This window comes from Phasianus colchicus, chromosome 1 (assembly GCF_987193195.1).
Source record: "Phasianus colchicus chromosome 1, bPhaCol1.hap1.1, whole genome shotgun sequence".
Classification (NCBI taxonomy): Eukaryota; Metazoa; Chordata; class Aves; order Galliformes; family Phasianidae; genus Phasianus; species Phasianus colchicus.
The window spans coordinates 121,879,714-121,899,340 of record NC_143436.1 but is presented as its reverse complement, the minus strand read 5'-3'; the positions used below and the strand labels follow the sequence as shown (position 1 = coordinate 121,899,340).

Sequence of the window (19,627 nt, the reverse complement as noted above, 5' to 3'; positions counted from 1 at the left end):
GGCTGTATGTGTCTCTTACTTCAGGCTCTTTCTTGCCCGCTCCTCTGAGTGACCTTTGCAGTTCCTGTGCCAGCCCCAGAGATTTAAGCAGAACTTGTGCCAGAAAGATTACTTAATGAACTGCTTGTGTTTCTGCTGTATCACTGTCTTAATATGAGAGCCCCTGTGAGTGTGTAAACCTAACAAGCAGAGAGGCTTCAAATTAGCTTTGCTATTCCCAAGTATTTTCTAAAACCCACCACACTTTAGTCTCTCTCTTTTTTTTCTTAATCTGTGTTTGGTCACTTAAATTAAGGTGATGGCATGTTGTTCAAGAGCTTTCTCCAAGAATTTAGTATATAATATTCTTACCAAAGCACAGGTTGCCTGTTCTTCACAGTATGCAATGATGAGAAAGCTACCTGAGGATTTTGTGATACCTGTCATCTCTGTTCATCTTGCCACTTCTCTCTTTTTGATCGTCTTGTTCCAAATGTCTTTTATTCAGAGAAGGAAAGCAGTCACCATCTCAGTGACTGTGCTTTTGATGTGGTTGTTTATGTTGTATTCTGAAACTTTTATCATCCTCTCATCCTCTTTAAGATGTCAGGTCAATTAGAGTTGTGTTTGGGATGTTACATAGCTATGTGTGTATTGTCCTTGCTCTGATTGTGATTTAAAGCCATTTTCCAAGGTTTTACAGGGAGTATGTCCAGTGTCTGAGCACTCCTCAGGAGCCAGAGGTGCTTCCTGGGCTTTTGTGTTTGTGTAACAAGGAGCACGGCCACTGTTCGGCACAGAGCCCAGAGCCTAATGGGGGCTGCTAGCAGCCAGGGCTGAGCTCACTGTCCTCAGGCAAGGCCTCCAGTATCAGAGCATAGCAAAAGGTGTCCCTGTGCTCCCTTTGGTTGGTAAAGAGATGCAGAGGGTGCTTCATCTGATCTTAGGGTAGGTGTCTGAACTCAGTGTGCCTAAGGCTTTTGTCCCTGTCATTCAGTATGGACTGAAAGAGCCAGAACAGCTCTGGCTGGAAGATAACTAAATGAGATGAGTGCTGAGCCCTTCAGAATGAGCCCTGCATGGGACTTGTGGCAAATGGGCTGCTTGCAGGCCAGAGCATCTCCAGGCTGCAGTGGGACATCCATTACAGGAAGAAGTACTGCTTACTCCCAGATCAGACATCCTGTGCAGGAAGAACCCTTAAAATCTAGCTGAAAGACTGGCTGAGGAGATGTAAGAGCACTTCCCAGGCTTGTGATCATGACTGATTTTTGATTTCTCATCCTGAAAATGAGGTATACTTTGCAGAGTAATGCCCTTTGGGGAAGGAGATTGTCTTTCCCAGCCTGGACACCTGCCAGCAGGGAGCAGAGGCAGTGAGGAAGGCAGGTGTGTTCTCAAAGGGGATGGGAAAGGTCACCTGCTGTGGGCAGGAGGGACGGAGCAACATGGGCAGGTGTCTGCATGACTGGGGACACTGGGAGGGCTGCTGGCTCTGGAGGAGAAAGCTGAAGGGAGCCTTTGGCCAGAACTGGCAAGTTGAATGGAAATTAGGGTGGTCTGAGGAACAGCAAAAAGTGTCTTGAAGAGTCTCATGCAAGCAGCTGTGCAACAGCAGCCTCCAGAACACTGTCCTTTAGGGCTCAGGCTCTCTCTGTTAGAATAAGAGGTGACAAAGACTGTCTGCAAGGAGCAAACACTGAAATCTGTTTTCCCTGTTATGTATCCAGGGTATGCTAAGAAAATACTGGATTGAAGCAGTGAGCAATGCTCCTGCTTTCTCCATGTTCAGGAAAATCAGGAGAAGCTGTTTTTGTTTACTTTATGTCTTTCAGAGGTTTTATGGTAGCTGTCATTGTCTCTCTGTTGTATCAGAAAGGAGTGCTTTGCAGTCTGCTGTGAAAGAACACTGCTTAGCTGCTGACTTTTAAAATATTCAGTGTGCTGCTGGTAATTAGCCTAGAATTTTTATGTAGAAGATAAAAGCAACTCTTTGAAACCCATATTAACAGCATAATCTGGAACTATAAACAGATGGTCACTGGATGGTCAGTGATGGCTTCTGAATCTCCTTGCTCTGTGGGAGGATAAAGTCTATGGCAGGTTGTATTCTCATTGCCTAACAGAACAGATTGCTCCACAACTCCAGTACAAAGTATTTGGCATCCTGACCACAGCTGCTGCCTGTTAGGACAGTGTTTTTGTCACTTTTGTGTTTATTTCTGTTTTTGTTTAGTGTTGTGGATCAGTGTGGGGAGACCTGGAGCTGCTCTGCTGTACAGGGCAGGAGCTGGCTCCTCCAGCACTGCAATGAAGAGAGCATCCTCTACATTCTCCTTTTCTATTCATGTTGCTACAGCTTTGTAGGACTGCTGGAGCATCTACGTTCCCATTTCTCTTCCCTCTCGTTGCAGTTGCTCGCACTTCTACCAGCTCCCATGTTTCTCCTGGTGCAGATTCATATGTAATCGAGTATGAAAAGATTGATGTTCCAGACTCCTATCGTGGACCACGACTCTCATTTCCCCTTAATATTGCACATGCTAAGGCTCTTCTTAATGCTCTCAAGAATCAACAGGTACACTGCAACTACTTTTTGTTTGTTTGCTTTTCTTGTCTTACATCTCAATTCACTTGGAGCTCCCCTGTCAGTTGAATCCAATGAAGGACTGAGCTGGTGCCCAGGGAGGTATTTCCACCTTCCTTTCCATCCCATTACTCTTTCCTGCAAACCCTCATTAATCACACAGGTACATGGTGAGCTGCTGTAGGAATCTAATCTGGCCAGGAGGTAACTTGCCAAATCCAAAGAACTTCTCAGTCCCTGGGTTTGAATCACTGTGTAGCTGCAGCACTGCCAGTGCTGGGAGAGGCAGGGGTTGGTGGCATTCTTGCTGAACAAAGCTGATAGTGAATGTGCAGTGGGAGCCCTCAGCAACTACCAGTCAGGGTGTCAGTAAGGATGTTGACAGGACTGCGAAAGGTGCCCTGAGATCCTTTTATTTTTATTTTTCCCCTCAATGTTTTAAGGACGAATTGAGTTGCAGGGATTAATCACCTGATTCCAATGTACAGGACCCTGGAGAGAGTGAATATAAAGCATGGCTAATGTGCTAGCATAGATTTCGTGAGCTCTGCCCGCCACTGCTTTACATGACACAGTTTTGTTTGAACTCGTGGTCATTTGTGCTTAACAATGTGCTGTATAAGGGATAACAGTCACTGTTTGCTTTCAATTTACTGAATAATATTTTATTTTTCCCCTAATTTTCAGTGAAGGCTGATCTTACAAGTAGCACAATGTAAAGCACATGAGAAATGTGCCCACTCAAGGCTTCACTTTGCTGTGGCTGGCGTTTAATAAGGAAATGATTACACATAATTGCCCTCTTTTGTTTATTTCGAGAAAATTCATCTTGACAAGTCAGTCTGTAGGCCATCCATCAGTGTTTGAATTAAATGTTGTAAAAACCACAGACTGATCAAGCTTTAGCAGAGACCAAAAGAGCACTGTTACAGAAGCCAGAAGCTACATATCCTGTGAAAAGAGTAATCTTTGGAGCTTGAATGTTTCATTCATATAATGTCTTCACAATGAGCTGGAAGATAACTCTAAACAAGTCAACCTTTGCTGGAGTTTCCATCTCTTCATTATTTATGTAATTTGCTGAAATATCATCTATGGCCTTTGGATGGGGTTTTTGTAGGTTTATTTATTTATTTTTTGTCTGTTTTTCATTTTGTTTAGAATTAGATACTTTTTTTTTTTTTTGCTTAAGCTGTGTTTAAGAGATGAACTTATGCCGTGCTTCTGAGTGCTCCATTGCCCATTTTCTTACTATTTTTTGTACATGAGAAGAGTAGAAGCGGGATGCTAGAAATAAAATGGGAAAATATGAACAGCAAGTTTACCAAGGGCCCCTTTTCCATTCAGTGGGAAGCGAATGCAGAGCTACTCCTAATCCCTAGCACTAAACCAAGCAGCCTATATCCATGTTTAAAGAGGTCTGTAGTACCAATGATCCGATACAGCTTCCTTCACAATATGTGTGTAGTGCTAATGAAGCAGATTTCAAGCTTCTCCTAAAATATCTTCCTCTTCTCCCTGTGATTTTTCTCATAGCTGCTTCATCCCCGCTATGTACTGCAGCTGTTACGTGAGACCAGGAGACTTCTCAAGGAGAAGCCAAATATCACCCATGTTTCAGTTTCCTACTTCAAGGAGATAACCATCTGTGGTAAGAATAGAACTGGGAATGTAGCTGCTTTGGGCTGAAGGGTGATATTCTAACTAGTTGGAGAGTGAGGTGGGAATTTCTCCTTTTTTTTTTTCTTTAACAAATGCATAAATGGAAACAAAAAAAAAAAACAAAAAAACCCAACACTATTAAAAAAAAGGTTCCTGCATCACACCAGATATATTTAGGGAAGTCCATGCCCTCCTCTTTTCTCTTGTTAAAAGTTTCTGAATGAGTCAGTATCAATTCAGCTAACACTGCAGTGCAGCTTAAATATTCCTGCAGTTCCATTTCTAAAATGCCACTCTGAGTACTGTGATTCTCACCACTGAGAAAAAGACTTTATCGTGAGAGTTTACTCAGCAATGATTTTAATGAAAGTGTAGTAGAAAAGGCAGATAAGGCCCTTTGTTGATAGTATGACCATCAAGAACAAATTGAAATGTATAATAAACCTCGCTACTAAAGGGACCGAAAGGATGCACTGATATTCATACAACCAAAAAATAGTCTCACAGAATGATGTGACATGTCACAAGGTGAAAAATTAAGAGCTCATTGCCATCTGTTTTGTTATGTTTTCATAGATTATGAATGAATGGATGTGATATCCTAATGTGCCACAGGTTGCAGTAGCTGCAGAACAGAACAGGAGTGGTGACATCAGTTCTGACAGCTGTGTCTGTGCTGCATTGTAGGGGAGACAACCATGACACATGTAAAACAGCAATTGATGGTTTTAAGATGTGGTCATGCACCAACTTTGCTTACCTGGAAAGGGCTTGTTTAAATAATATTTTCTTACAAACAATAATTTGTTAACCAAACCAACCAAAATCTCTCTCTGAATGCAGGAAACAGACTCACATTTGCTTGCTACACAGGGTGTGGCTTACTAATCAATAATAAAGCATCCCTCTGTTGTTTGCGTATCTCATTTGCGCTGTGAAAGTAGCATCTGAAGTGTTCCCTTTCCTGCCATTGAAGCTAACAGCTTTTGCAACCAGATAGCTCCTCTGCAGAATATGGAAGACCCATTTTTAAAGCTAATTGGTCCAAAATTGTCATTTTCCTTAAAGCGAGGTGCCTCCCCCAGTTTCCTTCTAATTTCAAACAAATAATGTCAATTAAATATGCTTCTGAAATGTTTGTGGCCACACCTTTTTAAAATCTATCATCACCCAAAGGTATCCATAGAGTACCTTCAGCAGGCTTGTCATCAACAGAAATTTGCATGGAAGACATTAAAAATGTCTCCTTCAGTCTTTTCTTAACTACCGTGGTTAAGAAAAGTGGAGGAAGCTCACTGCCATGCCATGGCTTGGGGCTGGTGAGTCACAAGTGTTGGGAGGGTGGCCCTGAGGGGAGTGATGTGGCAGGGATCTGCCATGCTGTGGTGAGGTGCCCCTGCTCTGAAATAAACCTCAGGATGAGACAGCTTGCCCTTCCTGTGCACATAGTACAGAGGCATGTAGGCTTTGACAGTCCCTCCAGAAGATCCTACCTCCAGTAACCAAAACCTGGGCCCGAACCAGACTGTTGCTCAACTGTGCTTTGTTTAGTAGACTGCTTAGTAAATTCAAGCCTGTTAGTATTTAGAAGTCTATTTCTGAAGTATTAATCTGTGTTACAGGCTGATAATGTGTTGGCCCATCTTCCAGTTCCCTGAATGACCTCTTACCTAGGTTGCAGATCTGATCTTTGGAGGAAGAAAGATTATGCAAGGGAATTGTCTGCTCTTTTAAATATTTAATTGCTAGATTTTACTAAGCAACTTCTTCATGTACCTTAAAATGAAGCTGATACAATGCTAATGTAGGGCAAGTTATTAAGGAAAATTCAAATTAATAACAAAAACACAAGGAAAACCTTCTTAGGACTAACTTACATAATTCTAGTCTTATAAAATTCCAGTTTTCCCCTATTCCGTGATTAAATATATGTATATGTTTTTATTTCCTGTAGGAGATTTACATGGGAATCTGGATGATCTTTTACTGGTATTCCACAAGGTAAGCAGGCAGTCTGTGGTGTAGCATTTTGGTTTACAGAATATGTATTAGCACCTAACAGTTTTTATCACTTAAAACTTTCCGTTTTAAGTGATAAAAACCATACACACGCGTAGAAACCATGAAACATCTTGGATGGTGTCTTTGTCATAGCTTTTCCTTCTCTTTATCCTCCTGCTTACTGCAGGAGAGGAGATCCAGGAAATATGCCTGCTTCCGAATGTAGATCTAGAGTATGAACCTAGGGAGGGTTCCTTTCCATGTCTCGAATGTTTGGCTCGTGTTTTCTATTCCTTGCTGACTAAGGTCTGAACTCTGGAGCTAACAGTTCCTGAATTGACACTACACTATGGATAATTCTGGTCCTCAAGACAGAAATGCAGAGGCTTTTTTGTACCCTTTCATTGATAAGGTGTTTTTCATTATTGTTTGTTTACAGAAAACAGACAACCAAAAAAGGATGCTATCTCTTTAAAAACATTTGTTATCTTGAGAATAACTACCTAGTCTGCACGAAATGGAAATACCTTGGGTAGCTTGTCCATATCCTTGAACTGCCACTCTTTTTTCAAGTTAAAAAGTATAGATTTGTTTTACTGATGTGAAAAAAAGTTAAGCTCCAGGCTTTCTTTTCCACAATTGTGTATTCAACTGAAGATGCAGTTTTCCTGTATTTAGTTTCCCCTTTATCTTTAGTTTGAATCACCACATTTCATTTGGCAGATCTGAGTTTTCTGAAGGAAGAGATTTGTGTCTGAACCTTGCATATTCCTCTGCACTGGATGGAGACAGACACAAACCAAACCAGACATTTAAATGATGTAATTTCCCTCTGCTTCCAAGGTCGTCACACTTCATATCTGATACTGGCTGGCTGGAAGCTTGGTGGTTTTGTCCAGCGACATACCTGAAGCCTGCTGAAACATAATCAGGCCTCTTCAGGCCTCTGCTTTTCTTATTAACCAATTACACATAGCCAGTCCTTGGCCGTAGTCTTTTAGCTGTTATTTTAATTAGGCAACCTTCCCTTTTGGAACTACATATTGAAACAGAATCAGAATATGATTCACATCAGTTTCATAAACGAGACCTGGGAGGTAAAGCAGAACTATCCTGCAGGTAACTGCTCTGTTATCTCTAAATTTGTTCAGGCACTTGGATTTTAAGGCCTGTATTGCTAAGCTAGATTGGTAAATGGCTGCTAATGATAGAAGTAGCCTGAAGATGTAGAGAATGTGAGCAAAAAACAGAAGTTAATCACTAATCCAGCAGGTACAGTAATGACACCCAGAAGCAAGTTGCTACTCTTAGAGAGCCTTGTTCACCTTTTTGGCATGTCAGAGGCTGCACCATAAGTAGTGCTGGGGCAGCAGCCATATTTGTGAAGTAGGACACTTTGCAATGCTGTCTGACCTTGTAAGAGTGGCCTCTGTTGTCACAATATGATTTTGTAGATGTTCTGTTGGTTATTCTTGTCCATGCCAATTGTGAAAACAGAAGTTTCCTTTTCCTGGCAAGTAAAAAATGAAGAATATTTCCAATACTCATGACTGGAAACGATGAAGCTACATGTAGTCTCTGCTATGCCTTTTGTAGGCTGGTGGCACCTATTGACATGTTGATAACTATCTTACAACACGTACCATCAATTCACAGTAGTAGCTTTTGGTAAGTTGCTGTTCACAATAAAACATTGCTCTGAATCTCCAGAAAAAAAAAATAAGATAAAAAATACGTGTATGTGCAGTCTCCCCAGGAGGGGGAGATTTCAGGATTAAAGCAATTGGAATAAAGGTTCTTCAATGTCCTGTATTAAGGTCTGGGCTCTAGTATTTCTTAGGAGTTCTGGAAGCAGAGACCGCAAACAATGTAAATATCTGAAATCTGATTTCTTACTGGATAAGGAAACATAAGGACTTCAGATTTGTATCAGAAGGTAATTTTTCATGTCGTACATTCAAAATGAATGAGTCCCTTCTATTTGCAAGAGGATAACTTCCTGGCAGCAGTTGCATTAACAGAAAAGAATATTTTATTACAATAATAATGTTCTTACTTGTCCCTTTCAATTTAATTTAATAGGTATAGGAAAGGATAAGAGGCAGCATCATAAGACCAATTAGAGAGGTCATCTGTTCCCTAATAGCTCTGTATTATGCAGGATGTATTTTTTAATTCATTTGTTTATTGCAGGGTTTCTAGCGAGGTGATCTCATTTGAAATGATATTTCCTTTTCTACAGTAGCATTGCAGTCCCTGAACATCTTGTTTTTGTTTCCTTCTGCAGAATGGTCTGCCTTCAGAAAACAACCCTTATGTCTTTAACGGCGATTTTGTTGACAGAGGAAAAAATTCTATGGAAATACTTATAATCCTATTTGTGTTTCTTCTTATCTACCCAAATGATTTTCACTTGAACAGAGGAAACCATGAAGACTTCATCTTAAACATGAAGTAGGTTTAAAGGGATGAGAGGGAATGGCATATCTAGTCCTTCACTGTGCCAACATCTGATCTCTAAACCAGAAGTAGTGTTTTACTGGGTATTCTGGTGGAGCTTTGCATCTTCAAGATGCTTAAGCAAAGAACATCCTCATTATGTATAGACACTTGAATAGGCATTTCTAATCATAGTCCATTAAATTCGATGGGTTCACTGAGACCTTCAGAGCACCAAACCTGGGGGAAGGGGAAGGGGATGGATGGAAGGACTGTATTTTAGTTATATGATAAAAATTAGGGTGTTGTGGAAACGCCCCCTGCAGCAAGGGTGCTTTGGTGCTAAAAGAATGAGGTATTAGACTCCTTGTCTCTCATGGAGGAAAAGAGATGTGATAGGTGATGCTGTCTTTGGAGGTTTTATGGGAAATGTTATCCAACATCAGTCTGGTTCCTCAAAAATTCTCCTCGTATCTCAAAGGTAAGCTGTTAAGCTTCTTATTTTAAGTGGGAAATAAGGCTGATTAAAAGTTATTGGTCTGGACTTTTTTCTCAATCCCAAGAATTGGTTTAACTCAATTCTTGAGACAAAATAGAAGAAAGCACTTTTACTAAAGTGAGACAGAAAGGAGAAAAAGAGGGATGGAAAATTCTTGGCAATCACCGTAGTGCAAAAAATACTAAGTAGGGGCATATTAACAGCCAGTTCATGATGCTGTCCTGTTTTCAGATATGGCTTCACTAAAGAAGTTTTGAAGAAGTATAAGGTAAGATTCTTCCCATTTTCCCTGTATTTCCTTTTAGTATTGCAGATGTAAAATGAGAACCTGTCTGAAGAAGGAAACTTCCAACCAGTTTAGGTGTAGTACGGAATGACTTTAATGATGTAGTTACAATTATTTTGGATTTTCAGTGGAATAACTGACAAAATAATTTTTAACTGTTAACCTTTTGTGCTCAGCCATCCACGGGATGAAATAAATAACATCGGTGAGGCCACTCAGGAGCACAAGAAGGGGTAAAAGTGAAAGGAAAATGAAATGCTGCAGGGACAGTTGGGTGGCTCTTAGCATAAATTTCAGCTCCTATTGGCGGGTGTTGCAGCGCAGTGTCTCCCCCGGGTAGAACTGTTCATACAGGTGTTTGCAGACACCTCAACAAAATGTAGAGCTAAAAAGCAACAGAATCTTCACCCGGCAGCATCTAATCTAAGAGTACATTTTGCAGGTCCATGGCATGACAATTCTGTATCATCTGCGAGAAATTTTCAGCTGGCTTCCGCTTGCCACTGTAGTTAATAACAAAGTGCTTATTGTACATGGAGGAATTTCAGACACCACTGATTTGGATTTGCTGAAGTTACTTGAGAGAAATAAGGTAAGTGAGCATTTCATGTGATGGTGCTTTTATTTTCTTTACATAGCGTAGCAGTAAGAATGCTAAAATCAAGTTGATTGCAGGAAGAAAGAAAATGGCTACTTCCTAAAGCAAGTAAGGAAAGAAGAGTCTTGTTTTTCTTCAGAATCAGTGTTTAGAAAGGGAGGATTTAGTAGGTGTTGGAAGCTAATTGGCTGCTGTAAAACGACATGGATCTTCTGACTTTAAAATAGTTGAACACACGTCAGATACCTCCATCCTGCAGTGATGACGCATGAGCCAGAAAGTATGCAAAGTTCTTAATTCACAGGCATTTCTAAACATTTCAGAAACCAATGTAGCTGCATCTTTTTAACACCGCCTGTTGTCCCGGGGCTGTGTGGTTGCCATCTGCTCTGTGTAGGAAGCTCTGCACCCTGCAGTGCTCCCATGGCAGCACATGTGGGAGAGCCCTTCCAGCAGGAGCAGGCCTCGAAAGCTGGCCTTGAGGAAGCAGGAACGACTGCTTTTCCTGAATTTAGAAGATGGAGTCATGTGGTTTTTATTCCAAAATGATGAGCAAATCACAGCTTTTCAAATTGTTGGAAAATAGTGTAGGTTTTGGTCTGGAAGATTTATACAACTAAATGAAGGTGAATGCTTGTAAGCTGGGTGCTTAGGCTCCTTATGATTAATTATGATAGACCAAGGAGATGAGTTGGAGGTCTGGGCTTTACCGTTGATCAGACACAGGTCTCCAGTGCAGGTCTCTATGGAAGCTCTCCCAAAGCCTCAGGAGATTTCCATTGCCTCTGGAGAAAGTTGTCCTCACAGATCTCTTCCACCAATCTCTATTACGCCTGGTTCACAGACATGCAGAGCATCCCAGATGGCACAAGATATAGGTATTTCAGCAATTCATAGATTCATAGATCCATGGAATATCCCCAGGTGGAAGGGACCCATAAGGATCATCATGTCCAACACCTGGCTCCACACAGTTGCACTTTGTTCCTAGTGCCTATGGAATCTCACCCTCACAATTTCTAGCACAGAATTAACAATTTTACTGGTCAGTCAAGTGTAGCTCAGTTTGTTTCTTAAAGGTGTGAAGAAGGGCAATGAAACAGCCTAGCACACTGAATTTGGGTGCCTAGCTATGGATGCAGATGTCTCAGCTTTGGGACAAGCTGTTGTCATACTTTCACCTTGGCTGGGCTGGTTGTATTGGGTGCACTGTCTGTGAAATGCAGAATTAACAGGTTGACAATGCTGCCAGGGGAGAGTATTGCTAATGAGACATGCACAGGTCACAGCTCAGGGCAGTATTGCTCTGGGCTGATCGATGTTTTTTAATTGGTACAGGTGGCAGCTGAGAGGTCTTCAAATCCTGGTCAGTGCACCAGGAAAATAATTTTTGGCATCGGTTGTTTTTGTTGTTAAATTGTTGGATGTTTTTGATGGTATTCTAAAAGGAGATAGTATGAAGAAATATCAAAAGAGAAAAGATATTCTCCGGAGAACCCTGCATGAAAGGCCCTTGTCGGAACCACAGCACACAACTCCAAAAAAGCAGATGCCCATACGTCTCAATTGAACATGTTTAACAGTGAAAGGACTGATGTAATACTTCATGAACTTTATTCCTGATACTCCACTGATTTCAGCTGAATTAACCTAACAGCATGCTACTGTATCAGAGCAGTGGTGGGTGCAGTTTCATCCTCAATATTATATGTGCATTTTCAGTTTCCTGCAAAGCTGGGCACTTTGGGATCTGCCCTGAGCACAAGTGCTGTCCTTGCTGTGCAGTGAGACCTCGTGACTGAGTGTGGCTTGGAATGAGTGATGTTCCATGATACAGGGATGTGCCAGCACATCCAAAAAGGTTGGTGCCTGACAGATGCAAAGCACGATATCTGCTGGTGCCAAACACCTGCAGCTTCCACCAAACCTGAAAGTTCAGAGCGTTATGAAGATTAAGGACTGGGTAGGGGAAAAGGGAATGGATCATCTTTATTTTCTGGTAACTCTTCCAATGTTCTGTGTTTATTTTTTAAGCTGAAAACATTGATGAAGCTACCGAAGTTAGAGACAGACAGAAAGAAGCAAGTGAAAATACAAGGCATCTCACTGGACTACGCTGAGCTTTTCCGATGGAGTTCACAGCCAGAGCTCACTGAGGAGGAACGGAAACAAGTAGGTGAAACCAAAGACAGCCTGATGCCGAGACCCAGTTACGACAGTGGCAGGGGCTGCGTTCAGAGGGCGCATCTGAGTCTGAGAGGTCTGTCTCTGAATAGGAAACCCATTGCTCTGGGGAGTATAGTAGCCAGCTAGTTATTATTTAGATGCTTTTTGTACACCTGGTAATAAAGGCTTGTGATTTTATGCCTCGAAAATACATTTTAGTCCGTGGTTTCGGTTCTCAGCTGTTAGGAGGAAGAAACTCTGTATGAGATGTGTTTGCATGCCCCCGTGTGGTAGGTCTGTTAGTACGTACATAGTTGTCAGTTAAAATAGGTCAGACTTGGCCATCAATTGTGATAGCATGCACCTTTCTTTGGCCATGGTTTTCGCAGCTGGATGCTGGTAGTTTCCAAAAAGCCCCATTCCAGAGAGCTACAGGCTGATTGCTCAGAGCAGGAAATTTTTGTCCTCTGGCTGTTAGTTTCCTCTTGAATATCAGAGGCAATATGGATTGCTTGCCATGCTGTAATTTAATAAATCGTGTCAATTTGGAAAGCTTAATTTGCATAGTAATTTAGAAGCTCAAAATTGAGTTGTGTATGTTTATTTTTCTGAACTTCCCTTCAGACAGCTGCTGTACAGAGCAGACGGCTTCGTTTTGCCTCTAGAGAAGCAAATCTCTGAAAATGTGATTTCCCAAGATATGCATCTGACCTAGAAACTAACATAATGGGCAGGAACAACCCCCTTAATCTGACACTCTCCAGCAAATGGGAAATAGAATGCATCTCCATAAACCCTTTCCAGGGAGATTTGAACAGAAACATTTTGCCTAGTGTTTGCTACAGGCTGGAATTAATGCATTTAAACCTCGAGAATTCATCCTTGTGTCTCTGACTCTGCTAAAATGCCGACGTGTAAAATCTTGTTTTGGAACACAAGCTAACCAAAGGCACTACAGCTGCTTTGAGCAGCTCTTACCATGTTTAGAACAGGTATGCCAAAGTTTAGTTTAGGTAAAACCACTGACATGGGTGATCTCTGAGTCTGTGCTGGGAAATAGGAAATGCTTCTCGCGTGTGTAGGCGGCTGTTGCTCTCTTTGCCCATGCACCATTCCTGATGCATCTACCAGTCTGAAACTGCATCTGTGAAAGGAGATATACATCTCTGAGAAGATATTGCATCTGAAAATGTTAACACATACTCTAAATATGTTTTGTAATTTAAAAGAACAAAAGTTTCAGTCCAAAGAAATGCACAGCTGAAAGAAAGGAAGAAAAGCTTGTTCTTTCAGGTATTTTCTCTCAGTAGCCTGGGGTTTTTGGTATGGCCACTAGTTCAGGCACCTGTAGCCTGTCAGTCCTCACCGACTATCAGTCCTTCTTGAGTTTGCTCTTCCCAGGTCCTGGACATTCTCTGGAGTGATCCGAAAAAACAACATGGCTGTACTCTGAACAAACGTCGAGGAGGAGGTTGTTGCTTTGGCCCTGACACTACAGACCAGCTGCTTAAAAAGCATAATCTGAAGATGCTGATCAGGTCTCATGAATTTAAGCCAGACGGCTACGACCTCGCTCATGATGGGAAGGTAAGGGGCTGCCATGGAAAGCATGTGATTTGCACAGGCACATCCACAGTAGACTTGTCAGCGGAGTTAATGAAGAATATGAGTGACTTCTTCAAAATGGGTTTAGGGGAATTGTGCACTAAATTAATAGATGTTAGAACAGATGATGGAGTTCTGACAATCACAGAAGTCTTCTGGAACTTTAGGGAGTGGGGACAGGCTCATTACTCATCAACATCAACAGAATCCCTGGGGACAATTATGTGTATGTATACAGCACAGAGATGCTCCTACGCTCTAGAAGCTTTTTAACTTAATCATTTTTGTTCTGGCCCTGCTTGCTGATATGCTGTATTGAGAGGCCATGAAAAAATCCTTAAAACCAACTGTGTCTCAGATGTATCCACTACAGCATGCTATCTTGCTGCCCTCTGAGCTGTGGCAGGCCAAAAGCACTGGTGTGGAGTTCTGACTGGAAAAGTAGAAGCAGTTTGGTGAATAGCATCTGTATTGATTTCTGGCTTTACACACAGACACTTCATTTTGTAACCTGCAGGTTTTTCTAAGATCATTTTTAGCAATCAGTCTCAAGATGTATTATTCTAGCCAATCCACATTCTCTTTTTCCTATGAGCAGGTTATCACTATATTTTCTGCTTCTAACTATTATGAAGAGGGGAGCAACCGAGGAGCATACATCCGAATGAATCCTGATCTGGTTCCTCATTTTATACAGTACCAAGTCTGCGTGAGCACAGACAAGCGGAAAAACTGGGAGAGGTAAAGATACATTGTGTGTATGGTGAGCATGAGCACCTGCCACAGATCTGTAGTTTCATTGTAATTGGATAGAGTCACAGAATATCCCGAGTTGAAAGGGACCCACAAGGATCATGGAGTCCAACCCCTGGCTCCACACAGCACCACCCAGAACCAAACCCAATGTCTGAGGGCGCTGTCCAGACGCTCCTTGAACTCTGGCACTCAGGGCTGTGCCCACTGCCCTGTGCATCGCGTTCCATGCCCACCGCCCTGTGGTGCAGACCCTTTCCCTGACCCCGACCCTGATGCAGCCCTGTGCTATTCCTTCAGCACATTCACAGTAATGTTCACATCACAGTTCACATCAATCTCATAATCTATCTTCCCTTTTGTTTCTGTTTTGCTGTTTAAAAATCAACACTTAAAAATGCATTTTAAGTACCCCCAGGTTTTGTGAGAAATTTCCAAAGGCAATTAGAAGTGGTAAATGCTAAGAATGGACTATTGTCAGGGACTCTGAAGAGCCTGCACCTGTCTGTCAGGTCTGCTTTAAGGCTGCGTTGTTAATCTGGAGAAATCCTGTTATGAGTGGAGTCCAAAAAGTTTATCATTGCAGCTTTGCCATGCCTAGCACTGTGGCCAGATTTACTGGAGCAAAGCGGCTTAGAATTACCTGCATAAACTTGATTATCTCTTAAGTTCAGATTATTCTTCTAAGGCTTTGTTTTATTTTTCCTCCATGTTCCTCCATGACCCTGACAACACCACCTGTTAAAGAACATAACAATTTGATAATGAATGTTGAAATACATAAATTGCTGGAGGATTAATATCGTTTAATGATCTACTTTGATTTCTTTTTTGTTCTAGGGTGAAAACAATTGAACAGTCTGCTTTACAGACCTTACAAAAGAGGATTTTTATTCACAAGCAAAAACTCATGGACACCTTTGCAAAGTATGACCGCAACAGCACAGGTAACACCATCTCTCTGTCCACTCATCACCACAGAGAAAACAACTTTTGCACGTTCATGGTGGCAGAAGGGTTCTGCCTGCTTTTGTGTAAGGCTGGAGGAAGGCAGAGCCTGGTCGGTTGTTCTCTCTGACCAGTGCAGATGTTTGTTAGTGGGCACTTAGCCCTAGAGAACAACCTAGGGAGCTTTAAGTAGGAGGAACAACAGAACTGAAACATATGAGCAAATAAAAAAACTGTTTGCTGCCAGGCAAAGTTTGAGCTGGCAAATATGGCTCCAGAAGCTCACCAGGGGCATCTTCAGGTGTCAGCCAGGGAACTGGGGCCTCAGAGAAAACTAGTCTTCTAAGCCTGGGAGTTATTTCAGTGAAGCTGAGCAGCTAGTCCACTAGAAGGGAATCCTCATCCATCCGCTGAAGAAAATTCAGCGATAAATAGATACACGAACCTTTTATCTAGGAAGAGGTCATTGTTGACTTGTAACAAAAATACAAGGTCTAGCAAAAATACTTTTCCTCCTGACAGCTTCTCACCTGACTAGTTGGTCATCTGTGCCCATAGGGTGGTGGTACTGTTCCTCTGGCTGCTGAACAACTGAAGAAGATATTTCTGGCATGTTGGCTTTTCAGTCATATACGTCTATCTTTATTGCTGCAACTCAGCTCACATCTGAAGTACTCTTCATAGCATAATTTTTCTCCAAATTAAAGCATGCTGATAGTCATAATAGAATCACAAAATTGGTGCAGTGGGAAGGGACCTCTGGAAATGCCTCATCTGACCTCACTGTTTTTATTAACTTGTTTAGGAAAAAACATTTATGTTTTGTGAGTGTTGTAAAACAATGTCAGAAGGCATGCTGGGGTTGCCGGGTCTCATCTGAGCTGTGTCACACACTGCTTATAACCATGAACTGACCCCTCCCAGCAGGCAGGATTTCTGTCAGTGACTGGGCAGCAGTGATGGAGTCAGTTTTACAACTCAAACTGCCCTGGAGGACACTGAAGTCTCAATTAGTGAAGACAGATCCAGATGGAAACGTTGACTACATGTCATGTTTTTACTATATGGACACAGCTCGTCCTATGCATCAGGTAAGAAGGAAAACACATCCTTTCAAATCTTGGAGAAACAGCTTTCAGTGCAGCTTGATGCACAAGGCAGTGGTTTGGCCAATCCAGTAGAGATCTGCATCTGAACTAGTTACCTAGCTTCCTTTTATAGTTACTGGAGAGAAATAGGCAGTTCCAAAGGCACAAATCATCATTCCCTGCTAAGGTAGAGTCTTAAAATAGGCTGGATGAATCACATGATAGAACTGCTTTGTACATTCCATTGACTCTCAAGGGCATTTTGATACGGTAGCTGAGGAGCTATGCGACAAATCCTACCGTGAGCACTCTTTTGAGATGAGCTTTTTCAGATGTGCTCAAAGCCGCTTCTGGCATCTGTAAGATGAAGTCACAGTTGGAGATGGGCTTTTAGGTGTCTCACGGTAGACGAGGTCTCTTCTACAGAGTCCAGTTGTTACTGCATGACTGCACAGTGCTTTGGTACTTAGCTCTCGACACCATTTTTGCTACGCAGCAGGACCCATTCATATACATCTAATGAAAGTTTCATGAGTGTGTGACGTACAGCGCTTTCCCCAGATTATCAATTTTTCCCCAAATAATTACGGAAGGCAGGAGATGTGAAGGGCTCCTTTACCACCTCCCACCCCACCATATGTGACAGGTTTTAGCTGATTTAGGGCAAGGCATAAAGCACCATTCCTTCGAACTCGTGCATAAGGATTTTTTCCCAACATTTGGCAAGTTAAACTGGTAAAATAGATTTGGATAATAGTACATGTTCTGTCAGTTAAGCTAACCCAAACCCAAGGTCTAAATGGTTTCCTGTATATGATTTCAAAACCAGGTTCAGCCAACTTTGGTGGAAACGCTGTGCAAATACAGTAGAGATCTGCAGATGATCTTCAACATCATGGATGAAGATCAGTCAGGTAAGGCTCAGTAACTCACAGTACAGCCCGTGGAAGCCTATACTAGTTATTTTTCCCCACTGCTTCCTCCTTTTAAGGCTTCTATATAGAGAGGAACCAGAGGTGATGTCATTTTTCTGAATTAGTGAAGGTTAATTTAAGCAGTCATGCTGTACCCATATAAGGGACGGTGTCTAACTCAAGAAAAAGTATTCACACAGTTTCCAGTACTGATGTCACTTTGATGGCTTTCTCCCTTCTGCATTAGAACTGTACTTGAGTTGTGAAATAACAAAAAAATCCCACAGAAGCCCTGCTAAGCAGGTGACTTTTTGGAAGGAGAGGAGTGTGCACATGTACGTGGATGTAGGAAAGGGAAAAGTACTGGAAAAAGCAAACTGTCTTCTGTTTCCTGTAGGTCTAATTTCACCGGATGAGTTCCGCAAAACCTGGAAAATCTTCAGTTCTTACCTGGATATTCATTCACACGATGAAGCCATTGACAAGTTAGTCCAGAGCATAGACTACAACAAAGATGGCTACATTGACTTCAATGAATTTTTAGAGGCCTTTCATGTGGTTCATAAACTAGAGAACAAGGCAGCCTAGGGAAAGGGCGGAACTTCCTGGGGGTGTCACGGGAGCTCACCTTCCTGCTGTAGTCACAACAGCCTAGAAAAACAATTTCCAGACTGACAAACAATAAATGGTAAGCACTGCGGTCACTGTGTAAGCCTGTATTTAATCCCTTTGGGATGATGCATACCTGCTAGTGAGGAAACCAGAAGGGATGACCACTACCACGTACAGTATTTCTGTGTCACTGCCACATCAGTGTCTTATCCTTACCCTTGGTGTCATCTCCTCCACCACCTTAGGCTGTGAATGCTACCAAGCTGGCACCTACAGTACTATGGGAAGAGATGCTTTGGTAGGATAACCCAGCAGCCCTTAGAGAGAACTAAGAAATAGCACTGATGATCACAGGGAACATACCAGTCTCTCCTTGGGGACGTAACAGGAAAAATAGGCTTTCTGTGGACCATCCAGTCCAGGTGAGGAAAACAGGGAAGAACCATCTCATTAAAATAAGCAGTTCTGCATATTTAATCTTGCTCTTTGCATGATATAATTTCCTCTTTGAGGTTTACGGACCCAGCTTAAAGGAAAGGTGCCTATACGTGCCATAGATTTGTACTTACACTGGTTACTTTTGCTGCAGTTGTTAGGTTTGGGGGTTAACAAGCAATCTTAACTTGTCACCTTAATCAGGGCTTAAGCCAAAGCATGTTCACTTGACATACAATAGATCACAAAATAAAGCTTGAGCTTTCAAATAATGTGTAAGTTTGTGGTCTATTTCTTGCCTGTGTTTTGATAACCTACATGGAACAGAGTACAACAGTTTGGAGAGAGGAGAATTCAGCTGAAGGATGCTCGCCTTGAGAGCCGAGGGAAGGTCGCAATGCAGCACTTAGCATACACTGCTTTTAGGGCTGCAGAGCTGCAGCACAAGAGGAACTGAGTCATCCAACCAAAAGCAACACCCAGCAGCTGCTGCAGGTGCCTGGGGCACCCTCACCCCCAGCACAAGGGGAGAGTACAGGAGGGGAGATAACTGCAAAGCACGCCATGCCAGGAAGAAAAGCCACCAGAGTGCAAAACGGGGAGTCACGTACAGCCCAGCTACATATGCTTAGATCCAAACAGATCCAGATAAAGCCCTTCCATCACTCTCATCCCAAATTTTTCATGTCCCACTGTGTTCTCCAGGGGCTAATAACACAGCAGTGACATTGCTCTGCACAAGCCACAGCCCAGGCTTGCAGGTCCTGGCAGCTGTCACACAGCCAAGCACAAAGTACTTGTGGCAGCTGCACATGGCAGGCTGAAAAAGCAGGGCTCAGGGGACCACCTCAGCTGCTGGAAGCCCTCCTTTCTGAGACATGACGTATCAGCCTACCTTCACCTTCCTTCTGTAAACGAGGTCTGGAATTTGGCCATGTCATCCTCCTCTCGGTCCCGTGGGAAGCCCGACAGCCAAACCGGTCACTGCCAATTAGTGGTAGAGCTGTGACAGCTTTCACCCGGGGAGCACAGCTTCACCCCCCCGCAGCACTGCT

General features: G+C 42.4%; 1 protein-coding gene across 10 annotated transcripts in view; it reads left to right on the top strand.

The window, feature by feature from the left end:
- PPEF1 (protein phosphatase with EF-hand domain 1) overlaps positions 1–18,225 on the top strand; it is a 32,824-nt gene extending 14,599 nt beyond the window's left edge. For 9 of the 10 annotated variants that reach the window (XM_090124835.1, XM_090124850.1, XM_090124833.1 and 6 more), the window contains 13 exons: positions 2,394–2,557; positions 4,103–4,217; positions 6,183–6,229; positions 8,517–8,683; positions 9,399–9,435; positions 9,896–10,045; positions 12,086–12,223; positions 13,619–13,804; positions 14,421–14,563; positions 15,416–15,522; positions 16,448–16,614; positions 17,441–17,525; positions 17,923–18,225. In XM_090124835.1, coding sequence (XP_089980961.1) covers positions 2,394–2,557; positions 4,103–4,217; positions 6,183–6,229; positions 8,517–8,683; positions 9,399–9,435; positions 9,896–10,045; positions 12,086–12,223; positions 13,619–13,804; positions 14,421–14,563; positions 15,416–15,522; positions 16,448–16,614; positions 17,441–17,525; positions 17,923–18,113 — 1,697 coding nt within the window. In that variant the 3' untranslated portion in view covers positions 18,114–18,225. The remainder of the gene's footprint in view (positions 1–2,393; positions 2,558–4,102; positions 4,218–6,182; positions 6,230–8,516; positions 8,684–9,398; positions 9,436–9,895; positions 10,046–12,085; positions 12,224–13,618; positions 13,805–14,420; positions 14,564–15,415; positions 15,523–16,447; positions 16,615–17,440; positions 17,526–17,922) is intronic. The other variant, XM_031599360.2, reaches the window with a different exon arrangement.
- Positions 18,226–19,627: the final 1,402 nt, after the last annotated feature.